This window comes from Ixodes scapularis, unplaced genomic scaffold (assembly GCF_016920785.2).
Source record: "Ixodes scapularis isolate PalLabHiFi unplaced genomic scaffold, ASM1692078v2 PGA_scaffold9__187_contigs__length_104089568, whole genome shotgun sequence".
Lineage (NCBI taxonomy): Eukaryota > Metazoa > Arthropoda > Arachnida > Ixodida > Ixodidae > Ixodes > Ixodes scapularis.
This window is the reverse complement of record NW_024609884.1, coordinates 83,487,755-83,499,853: the sequence shown is the minus strand read 5'-3', so window position 1 is coordinate 83,499,853 and position 12,099 is coordinate 83,487,755. Positions and strand designations below refer to the sequence as shown.

The 12,099-nt window shown below is 45.7% G+C and overlaps 1 protein-coding gene across 1 annotated transcript; it reads right to left on the bottom strand.

The window, feature by feature from the left end:
• Positions 1-1,268: 1,268 nt before the first annotated feature.
• LOC8039592 (V-type proton ATPase subunit B) lies at positions 1,269-12,085 on the bottom strand. The gene is made up of 12 exons (XM_029991619.4): positions 11,836-12,085; positions 10,154-10,209; positions 9,101-9,199; positions 8,927-9,020; positions 8,792-8,869; positions 8,585-8,724; positions 8,406-8,510; positions 7,488-7,585; positions 6,232-6,589; positions 4,113-4,217; positions 3,890-4,019; positions 1,269-1,973 (listed from the first exon to the last, which is right to left on the bottom strand). The coding sequence occupies exons 1-12, from the start codon at positions 11,918-11,920 to the stop codon at positions 1,819-1,821; spliced, it is 1,503 nt and encodes a 500-aa protein (XP_029847479.3). The 5' UTR covers positions 11,921-12,085; the 3' UTR covers positions 1,269-1,818.
• Between the last annotated feature and the right edge of the window lie 14 nt (positions 12,086-12,099).

Genomic DNA, 12,099 nt, shown 5'->3' with positions numbered 1-12,099 from the left:
CGGTCAATGCTTGCACTTGTTTTAGACCCCAAGCTGACTTTGTAGAAGCATGTCTTAGCCAAAAATGTGTAAGAAAGCACCGCCAAAACTAGTGCACGAGTGCAGTGACACATGAAGCAGAATCTCAAGTGCTAGTGCAATCCAGGCTGTAGATACCGTTGCTAGCAAGCTGGCCCTGAACTTCTCGTACCTAAGAAAAGTGGCATTTAAATGTTGGCCTCTTCTATGAGATTTCAGCAAGCTGTTCTTGTACTTGCTTTGTGTCCATCTCGAGTAGTTTTGATAGATGGCTTCAGGCCCCATGAAACAAAATAAGTCTTGCGTATATAGTATAAAAGCTAAAAATTTATTTAAAAAAATTATGATGCAAATTCGAGGTTTTGTGAAGGAAGGGCTGGACAGAGCAGAGGTGGAAGTGATACGCTTTGTTGCAATGGTTTCTTAGTATGAGACATGTTGCCCAAAACGCAGCCCCATTAAACTAGATGTTTTTAAAGTTTTCCAAACTTACTGGAAACAATTATATTTTCATCAGTCTAATGTTGCAATTAACTCGAAAAAAAAAAATATTTATGCAGTATGCATGCATACCCCATCCCATGTTTTTTGGCAGTGTATGGGGCCAATACTAAGAATCTTGCCTCTATTGCAATGGCAATTCCCTAACATTCCTGTGGAGCTCTGCCTACACAGAGCTCCAGTACAAACCTTGCCATGACACAGCAGGGCCTTTCAAATACAGTCCTAATCTTTTGAGCTCAAGGTATTTTGAGACTTCATTTGTCTAGTTGTAACCTCAACAATATTGCACCTGTGCTCAGGGCCGTACCCAGAAAAAAATTTTGGGGGGGGTTTTCGGGGACAACGGCGGCCATTTTGAAAGTGTCTATTGTCTTATTTTTGCCTATGAATCATGTGCATCAGTGTCATATAATGGAGAGTTACAGCAAACCAGAGAACCGGTCCCGGTTTGGTACCCGGTAGCCGACCGGCGCCACTGCGCGTGCGCAGAGGTGGAGATTAAAATCAGCTGGCTGCAAGTGCACCGACCAGGGCCATACCTAGAAAAAAATTTGGGGGGGGGGGGGGAGGGTTTGATTCCCCCCCCCCCCCCCCCCCCCCCCCTCCCGGTTACAGCCCTGCCTGTGCTATCACAACTGTTTTCACAGACAGGAAAGCCTGCAACCACTGTTGTTTAACTACATAAAAAATTAACACCACCTAACATAAGGGAATAAAATAGTATTTTTAACCATCCAAACACAACATTCACGAAAGGATTTTTATTTCAATTTAGATTCGAAATATTAATACAAGAAACATCCAAAGGTCAGTTTGTTTCACCCCAATGGCATGGAACTGTACCTATACCCATCCTTAATATCTGGCCAAATTCAGTTGGGAAACAAAAACCAAGGGAGCCGCATTCATTGCAACCATTTATTCTGTATCAACTTAAATAAAACACTACTTTTGGACAACCTTGAATCTGGGTTACAAAAAGGCCTGAAACTCTTTCGGCAAAAAACATTTGACAGGAAGATGCCGCCACTCCTCCCAAGGGAGCAGCGGCCTAAAACAACTGCTAGTTCACATGGACAGCTCCGCTAGATACCGCTGCTACCACTCGAAACTAGACTTGGAACGTGGACAAGCCCCATCTTACAACAGCTCGTAGAGACAAGGTTACTTGCATACACGGGTATGCACGACGGCACCACTGACCAGGATTATCGCTTTGGACAAGAGGACATGCACTTGAAAACTGGGAATGCCGAAGGGTGCCAGAAGCACAACAACTTTTGGTGCGTCGAGGGGCTACTGCTTGGCATCTGCGCCTTGCCTGCCGTCGCGGGGGTAAAACTCCTGGAGCAGAGCTTGGGGGATTCGCTTGAGCATCTCCTTGGGGAAGATGCGCAGCAACTGCCAGCCAATGTCCAGAGACTCGAATATGGTCCGGTTCTCGTAGCTCCCTGCACAGAAAGGCATTCCAGTTACCTCCTCCAAACCAGAGTGTGTGCATTGTGTGCCCTTAACTGGAACCCCACCTAGTACTACTAAATCAGATGGGTATTAATGCTTTCAAGGTAGTTCTGTGATTTCACTACAAAAAAGAAAGTCTGTCCTAATTTGGTCAGAAACCATTAGACTTAGAATGGTGTTTGCAAGCGCCTTGCATACCCAAAAGAAACTGCGTCATCACCACTGCACATGCATCGAACCCACCCCTCCTTTTGGGTGTGCGCGCCATTTTTTGGAAATGGTGTCGGTACCTAAAGTCCCTTAAAAGCCCTTGTGTTGCTCTCGCAAGGGGCAAGGAGTTGGCAGAAGGCCAAAGAAAAGACCATCCGCATTTGAAGACAGAAAAACAGTGTAATGGCACCTTCCATGACCACAACCACAAAACCAGGACCGCACCCTCACGACCGATTTGCAACATTGGATGACACTGCACTCCTACAGAGGCGCATGCCTCTTGTAGAAGCGCAGCAAGTGCCCAGCAAGTTGCAGAATGGGCAAACATTCTCATTGGTGCTCGATACGAGACCGCTCTTGCAGAGGCGACGCCAGCGGACATTACTGGTCAACAGCTCGCATCGCACTCTCATATATAAACAAATCTAAAATGCTATTCACAACAAAAATCCTTTTTTAAGTTACAGCATTTCGTATGTGCATTAAGAGCTGCGACAGCATGTTCATGACATTGCAAGCATTAGACGTTTATTTGGTACCTACATCGCCCGGTGGGCATTACAGTAGGGGGGACGGAAATTATACAAAAGCAAACATACAGCAGAGCCAGCAAAAAAAAAAGAAATACAGGAGAAATGTGCGAATATACTACAATAATATGAGAACACGATCAACAGCAACCACAGGACAAACAAAAGTAGCTGTCAAAACCGGCTACAATAACAGGATTTTATCAAAAAAGGATTGAACGTTAGCAAGCACTACAAGTGAGTCTGGCAGCACGTTCCAGTCATTGTTTGAGAGAAAAATGAACATTTTAGAATGTCGGTATGTGTGAAAAATTCTTGAATCTTCTTTTATTGCTGGTTCGAAGAGAAACATGACAAGGTGCCAATAGGTATCATTTACCTATCCCGATGCTACCGTAATAGAGATTATGCATAAACTTGAGACTGAGGCACTTTAGTCTTGGTTGTAAAGGTTTCCATCCGAGCTGGAGCTTTGAGAGAGACTACCGTGAAATTCGTTATTTAGCACATATCTCGCAGTCAGATTCTGAATTGTTTCGGCACAGTCCAGAATTGGGAGGATGCCGTTAAAGTAGAGGGTTTGTTTCAAGTGAGCGGAAACTTTTTCAGAAATTGCAATGCAAAAAATGCAGCATGCCGCTGGCCTAGGAGCACAATTGCTTCGCGTGATTATTCCATCTTAAATCAGCGGTTAGGTGAACCCCGAGATATATTGCCACAGTCCTAAGTACCGAAGGACGATTGTTTAGTTTAAAAACTGCAGAAACAAATTTATGTTTTCTAGAGAATCAAACATGGACACATTTGGATACCTTTTTGCATTTATCACACCACTCTGTTCCCTTATTTGAATCTCGGTAGGACCTGAACGACGTCGTCAGACACTTCACTATAAAATACAATCGTCGGCTTGCAACCTAATACTGGATACAATTCCATGCATGTTATTATTAAAGATCAGAAAAAGGGGAGGGCAAACATTACTGCTAAGCTTTAGTGCTGAGGCACAGAAAACATTTTGATAAAAGATATCCCACCAAAAAAAAAAGATAATTAAGCACAGACAATATAAAACTCCGACTTCCATAACTGAAAGATCCCGAGAAGCCACACTGCATCAAATGTGCAAGTAGGACGTCCCCATGAATGACAGTCCTGCTCACCTTGAGAGATGAAGTTCTTCTCAAACTTCCCCAGGAATTCGAGGAACAGCAGATCCTCGGGGCTCAGGGCTTCTTCACCAACAACAGCCTTCATTGCCTGCACGTCCTTCCCGATGGCATAGCAGGCATACTGCACATAAACCCCTCTTATTCAGAGTCCACCCTCGCAGTGTTTGAGTGGTTAGAGCATCCCGTCAAACTGCCCAACAGAAGCGGTACTTGCCAGCTGGTTCGAGACGTCGGCATGGTCCTTCCTCGTCATGCCTTCGCCAATGGCGGACTTCATCAGACGAGACAGAGAGGGCAGCACGTTGATAGGGGGATAAACCTGCGCGACAAAATACCATAAAATGTAAATTGCTGCACATATTTGGAGTGTGGTAGATTCCATAGCACCTGCAAGACCTGAACGTAAAGAGTTTTGTCAAAGCAGCTTGCAGTTGCAATACCGACAGCCGAGCAAGCCAAAAATGAGCGCACATTATGGACCGAGTTGGCCTTGTTTGTTTAGAACAAGTCATATAACCTTTGGTAAAATATGCATCCCTTCTCTGCCCGTTTCGCTGGTCTCAATAGCAACTTGCGTTTTAGAATGAACTGATGGGAAATGCGGAGGACACTGCACTATATGCAAACTTCCGTCGACAAACAGTACATAGTGGTTTCGATTAGACACTCAGTTGAAAGCTGGCAGCAGTTGTATCTGAACAGAGGGGGCAGATTTCAGACATTTATAGTAAACAATTTGGGGGAAGGCGAGGAAATCCCTCCTTTCTCAAGAACACTTCCGACACCACTGGTAGGCACTCACTGAAACCCTGTTTAATAATACAGCCAAATCCCAAGACCAAGTTTCTAGAAAAACAGCACTGTGGAGTAGAGCCCTGCACGGGCCGGATTTTCTAGGCCCGGCCCGACCCGGCCCGGCAGAGCCACGACCCGGGCTCGACAGAATATTTAATTTCTAGGCCCGGCCCGACCCGGCCCGGAAGAGACATAGCCCGGGCCCGGCCCGGGCTCGGCAGAATTTTTAGACGGAAGTTCGAGCCCGGCCCGAGCCCAACAAAAATGTTTTAAATATAAGCCTGAGTCCAGCCCGAGCCCGACAGTTTATATTCATGAGCCCAAAAAAGTTTGCAGGCTTTAACCTAAAGACTGTCTAAGCATAAAGCGAGCATATTTGATTTAAATTTCTTTTGGACTTGGATCGAGATTTTTTGACATAAATATCCCGACTTTGTGCATTTTCGAGAATATAAAAAATGCCGTATTCTTTATTTATGCATTTCTTGAAGAGATATCTGGCTTTTCGTTGTTCGATTCGTTTCAGAGAACTTTCCTCTCTACATGTTTTTGTGAAGAAATAATCAGAATCACGCTAGTGCATATTCAAAAAGCTGTATAAGCATAAAAATATCTAGTTAGCTTATCTTTGGCGGCATAGTAAGGCTCCCTGCACAAGAGCAAAACCAAGCTCACATTGTTTTTCTTGTGTTCAGTTTGAAACGCAGAGGAAAAATACACTCATGTTGTACCCTGCGACTGGAGTGCCCTCGGTTTCTTGACCGCACTTTCCCGCTATGGTGGAGGAATCTATAGGTTTCCTTTTATCCACGTGAAAGCTTTCCAAGTTCAAGACGTCTTTTTTTTTTTTTAACAGCAGCCTAGCAGTTTTGCATTTCGCTTGTTTGTTTTCATTGAACCGAGAAGATAAATGAGCACCATTTTTGTTATCAACAATTTAAAATTTGTGGCACACGACTACTCAGCTACAGCCCGGGCCGGCCTGGAAAATATTTTGTTCAAGCCCGAGCCCGAGCCCGGCCCCGAGAAAATGCGTGCTACCCGGCCCGAGCACGGCCCGCGGGGCGGGCCGGGCTCGGGTTTTCGGGCTGGCCCGGGTCCGTGCTCTACTGTGGAGATTGACTGTCTGACTTCTTACAAAGGCTGCCATACAACACTTTTGGAGTTCTCTCCGCCGTCCTCCACTCCAAAGACATGTTTTCCTTATCTGAGGGAACAACGGTGACAACGCCGCACGGGTGCACAATGACCAATGTTTTCTTCAACGCCATCTCTTCCTTAGCCGCCCATATTCCCCCGATTCACTACCTTTGAAAACGGGGAATGGAGGAAGCTAGGGGGATGATCCGCCCCACCAAAGTTGTGGTGCATGGTAGGTCTGTCGTTTATAATATGAAATCGCTTGATGATAGCAGAAGCAATAGCAGAAGCAAGGCGTCGGCAGAAGGCACACATTGCTGGCACCACGACCACATCAAAGATCCGCGCTGCTCCTTTCACATCCGGTTACCTCAGCAGGGACAAGGGGCTAGACGTACCTGTCTGTTGTGGAGCTGTCTGTCAACATACACCTGGCCCTCCGTGATGTAACCGGTCAAGTCGGGAATCGGGTGAGTGATGTCATCGTTGGGCATCGTCAGGATGGGGATCTGAGTGATGGAGCCGTTGCGGCCTTCCACGCGGCCCGCCCGCTCGTAGATGGTTGCCAAGTCCGTGTACATGTAGCCGGGGAAGCCCCGGCGGCCGGGCACCTCTTCGCGAGCGGCAGACACTTCTCGCAGGGCTTCGGCGTAGGAGGACATGTCCGTGAGGATCACAAGCACGTGTTTCTCACACTGGTAGGCCAGGAACTCTGCAGTGGTCAGTGCCAGCCGGGGTGTGATGATCCTCTCAATCCTGGGAAAGACCAACCAAAGTGCCAGAGTCTGTTGAAAGATTTTGCGGATCAACTCCCAAGGCACTGAAGCTTCGCCTTTTGGGAGTACTGGGGTCGGTTCGTTCGCAGTGCACAATGCTGCCAACGAGAAAACCTTGTTTAGTACTGCATTCATTGGAAGCTTACACATGCGCCGAGAAACGGAGGGAGGAGTGAGGAGACGAGAGCGTGCGGGGACGTCAGAATGCCGAGCTCTGGTGTCAATGATTACTGGCCAGACCTTAAGCTAGCTGTGTTTGTCTTTACTGGACTCGTCGAATGCGAGAGCCAACGCCGGCGTTCTAATATGTTCAACGAGTGCAGTAGAGATGAAGGCTGCTAGTTTTAGGTCTACCCGCTTATCATTCCAACCAGAGCTCGGCATTCTGACGTTCCCACACGATCTCGTCTCCTCTCCCTCAGTCTCTCGGCACATAGGTTTTATGCTCGGTGAGTTGTACAAGCTGGAGCTAGACCAGTTGTCACTTGGTAAAATAAATACCACCAAGAGAGCTTCATCCAATTTTATTTTCCAACCCCATCTTCAGCCATTTTTAAAGTGAGTTATTGAATACCAACAGCAGACAAAACCATGATGGCCCATTAACAAGTTATTCATAAAGAAAATGTATGCTGAACCAAAGTAATCAGTTAAATATTTGTGGCACATGCACCAAAGATTTTTCTAATTTCAATAGTTGCTCAATGTCCACAAGGAAGTCAATGCACCAGTTAAATGACAAGTTCATCAATCAAATATGGAACTAAACTGATTTCAAGCCGTAATATTGATGCAATAGTGATGAAGTTTAAGCCCAAATAGTGATAGACTAGCAAACCTTATTCACGAAGCAGATTCCATAAAAGTGAGTGGCTCACGTGGGATCGTTGGCCAAGTTCAAGAACAGGCACACATTCTCCATGGAACCATTTTCTTCAAAGTCTTGCTTGAAAAACCGTGCAGTTTCCATGTTCACCTGCAAGAACATTACACATAATGTGATCCTTTTCTGACCCTCAGCCCAACAGAAGTGACTGTTAAAGAGGTAGGAGGAGGAAGGCACAAAAGGAGAAACATAACAGAAAAAGAATTATACTTCGAGGGCTTGCAGCCCTAATCCAGGGAGACATGGCAGGAATGCCTCCATACCAGGCCTCTCTATAGCCAACATTTGAGAACAAATGTTCCCCTAGTGCTACAAACTACAAACACCAGAGCCAAAGGTTTATTGGCATAAGCAAAATCTATATTAGATGAGCACCTGAGACAGCCCAATAGACTGTGCAATGCGATAGGAGGTATTGGTGACTCCAGCAAAATCGATGCGGCAACGCCGAGAAGCTCGAGAGAGGAAGTCGTTTCGACTCTGTCTGTCTACTATCGCTGCTTGGTTCTCCTAGGCAGCACAGAAACAAACATTGTTTCCGGTAATTTTTTTTAATCCTTACGCCGTGTCATTCCTACGCACCAACTAGAAAATTTTAACCGTTGAAAAATTGTTTTGCTTTCATATATATAACACCGATTTTACGCTGCCGTGCAAGGAATTTATGGTGCTCTGCGTGCTGAACGACGAAAATGACCTCCTTTCGTCCGTCATTTTGCCTGACCAGCGAGTTCTCATGGCCTGCTGGAGTCGCGAATAGTGGTGAAAGAAAATTCTCAAAATGTCCTCTGAAGTGATAGGATAAGCCACTAGATATAGGCTGGATAGAAAGGTAAATGCCAAACATGAGCCACATCTTTCGAACTAAGTGAAGGCACGTGCCATCTATGAAGAAAGGAAGACAACTTACACCCATAGCAGCAAACACGATGGCAAAGTTGTCGTCAGATGTGTCGAGGACACTTTTTCCAGGCAGCTTGACAAGGCCACCTTGGCGACAGATCTGAGCAGCAATCTATACACGTGTTTAACCACACATTAGTATAATGATTGACTTGCTACAAGTTAATATTTAGCTGAAGTGCATACTTCGTTGTGCGGCAGACCAGCAGCAGAGAAAATAGGGATCTTCTGGCCACGAGCAATACTGTTCATAACATCTATTGCAGAGATACCGGTCTGGATCATCTCCTCAGGGTAGATACGGGCCCACGGGTTGATCGGCTGTCCTGTAGAACAAGCAGTATTGTGATACAGTAAAAGTAAACACTTTGAAAGCAAAAACTAAGGACATACCCTGGATGTCCAAGAAGTCTTCTGCCAGCACTGGAGGACCTTTATCAATTGGCTTTCCGGAGCCATTAAAGACGCGACCTAAAGTGAAAAATTCATGTACCTAAGCAGACTACACGTCTCTGTCGGAGGACATACCCAACATGTCTTCCGAGACAGGAATTCGCAGGATGTCACCTGTGAACTCGCACACTGTGTTCTTGGCATCGATGCCAGATGTACCCTCAAACACCTGGGAAAATCAAGTGTAACATTGGGGGGCAAGCCAACATGGTCTCAGAGTTACAACAAAGCATGCAATTGCCATCGCACCTGCACCACAGCTTTGGATCCGCTGACTTCCAGGACTTGTCCTGTCCTTGTAGCGCCATCAGCCAGCACAAGGTGCACAATCTCTGCATACTTTGGGAACTAAAGAAAATCAAAAGACAAAATAAAGGTTTTGGTTGCAGGGTGGGGGCCATATTAGTCTCAACATAAAATAAAACAGAATTTGTTTCTACATGCAAAATAACAGCTAAGAAACATGAGCATCTTAGTTACTCCACATTGTCAACAAGCACTTAAAATTGGGAGATGAATATAGAACGGCTGCACCCCTTCTAACAGGAGTAGCTTGCACCACCTAGTGTCAAAACAAAAACCCGATTTCCCCTTTTCCCCCTTCCAAGCCAATGCGTTTCTGTTACTATCACCAGGCCATGAAGGCGATTGCCAAGCAGACCTTTGGGGGACCGGTAAAAAAAAAACTAAACCAACACCACCCCCCACGAGGGAGTCGTCTATTTTCCTCTGGTCAGACCTTGCCAGCGTCGCCTAACACCAGATCCACTGGGGGAAAGGGTTGAGACTTTTGGGCCAAAGCCAAGCGGAAGGGAGTCCCAATCTTCCTCTGCCCCGCCTGTCCCCCAGTTGTGCTAATTAGCTGTACTTAGTTAAATTTTCCCTACATCATTTTCACCAGCACTCAAACCTCCTCTTCGTTGCCTCTACTCTTGAATAGTCCACCCTTCCATCTTTTTCTGCGAAACCCAGGGCCACCGGTACGTCCGTCGACCCTTCGGGAAGAGTAAGACTAAGCTCCTTACACTTTAGAATCACATGCTCAATTATTTCAGTCGTTTATATATTGAGCACATTGTATATGTCTTCAAATTAAAACACATACGTTTTTGTCCTCAAGACTCCCGTCCTCGTCTCAAACAGCAGGGCACTCTCCCTTGAATTATCAGAGGAACTTTTCTGTTTTTGCTTTTGTTACCTATAAATTGTTAAAGCTGACTTCCCCTGAATTTTCTCCTGCCACATTCATCTCTCTGCATCTTTCAGTTGCTGGTGACTATGCAAAAAAACTGTTAAACTTACCTTGACTTCGTCCAAGATCACCAGAGGGCCATTGACACCACACACCGTCTTGTAAACTAAAATTTAAAAAAAATAATTAATGGCTGAGTAACGGCTTACTGATCACACAGTGATGTTGCTTGAAGAGGGAAGCATAACCAATGTGAAGATGGCCCTCCAATTAAGCTCTGAAGTTAGTATACACTTGTGCAGCTTCAGCTTCATGCTCAACAAGGACAACAGCAGATTTGAAAAGAAGGGACCTTACAGCCATCTAAAGCGTGTTTACCATATGTTTTTTTCTACCAAGACTGTCACGCACAGCCTTCTCAGTTGGAAGGTCAAATTCATGGTCAGACCCCAAAATGCAAGCCAATATTAAAAATGATAACATGGCAAGGTACAAATTCCAACCTAGCTCAGGGAGGGACATGAGAACCATGGCACCATTTCTCACATCAATGGCTTCGTGTCTAGCTCCAGACAGACTTCAAACATTAGTTGTAGCATGAAGATTATTGGTTCACTGGTCAATACTAATGCAAAAAAAACACCTGTTCAGAAACCTATATGCTCCCTTTAATTGATGTGCAGCAAACCTTGTGGCTCAAAGCAGAAATAGAAGAGTGAAATTTGTGAAGTTTAGATTGCTATCTTGACCGTACTGGAGTTGCAGACCTCTAGTTCAAGCCTGTTGAGGGTGGAGACTTCCACGTATCGCCTCAGAAAATCACCGTTCCAAGCACAAGGCAGCAGTGCACTCCACTTGTAGAAATAACAGACTTGTTTGTTACGCCTGGACATTGTTTTTATGCCGGGTGCAACTGCCAAACTATAGACTCCCCGTGTATCGTCGTTTGTGCCCTTATCGAGCGATGCTAGAGCAGCAAACAATATTAACTGCATCGCTATATGCAGAATAAGGGCAGCTTCTGAGCTCTGTGGTGGTGAACAACCTGCATAAACAAGAAAATATCGCCCATTTTCTTACGACTTCAGAAAATTATCGTAATTTAATGCATGTAAACAAAAACAAAAATCTAATTGTGCTTGGAACTTTGCACGGACGCATACAAAAGCTGTGAAAGTTACTCCGGTACTTTTATGGTTCTCTTTATTTCGAAGTCAACAACTATTCACCTTGATACAGGGCAGCTAATGCAACTAACTCGCAAAAAAAATAGTTTTTGCGTACGGTTTGCTCTACATAACGACGCAGCTTGGCCTAGATAAACTCGCTAGGACCCTGTAATTAACTCGCTCAAAAGGACCTTCGATTGTCAGGGTTCTGTGAAAGCGGCATCCTTAGGAAGGCGGCACATGACATCCTGAGTCACATGACCGCTACCACCACCGAGGCGGTGCTCGCATTTTGCCCCTCGTACTCAGTCTGTGTGAACGTTAAATAGCAGAAGCCACATTCGCTCACTCTGTGGTTCGGGAAACGGTAAAAGTGTTACAAATGGAACTGATCCGTAGAATATACGTTCGGGAGTCTGATAGGCCAACCGAGGGGTGGAGGTAATGTCATCGAGCCAACTAATACGTACCGCGTTGGAAGAGAATTAGCGCGATTGACAGCGATGAGCGCAGATTATTCCACTTTCATATTCGCAAACATGAACCCGCCCGCGTGATGTAGGGCTGCAAGATTCTCAAGCGAAAGATGTCCAAAGCTTCACGCATTTGTCAAGTGCACTTACCCAGACGAGGCTGTGAAATGTAGTCTCTTGACACGGCTAGAGCGTGCTCTTTGCTAGCAACTGCGGCGGATCTAACTTCGGGCATTCTTGGCAGCAGTTCGCTGGGTCACTGAGAAAAAGTTGGGTGTGAAACCGCTATCGGCCTGAAGAAATCGCAGCGTAAAGTAGTAAATTCGGCGCAAAGGCCGCAGTCTATACTCTCCTAACCAGACGACCAGACTGCGTGACGTCATTGCCGAAAACGATGTGCAGCGACGCCTGGCA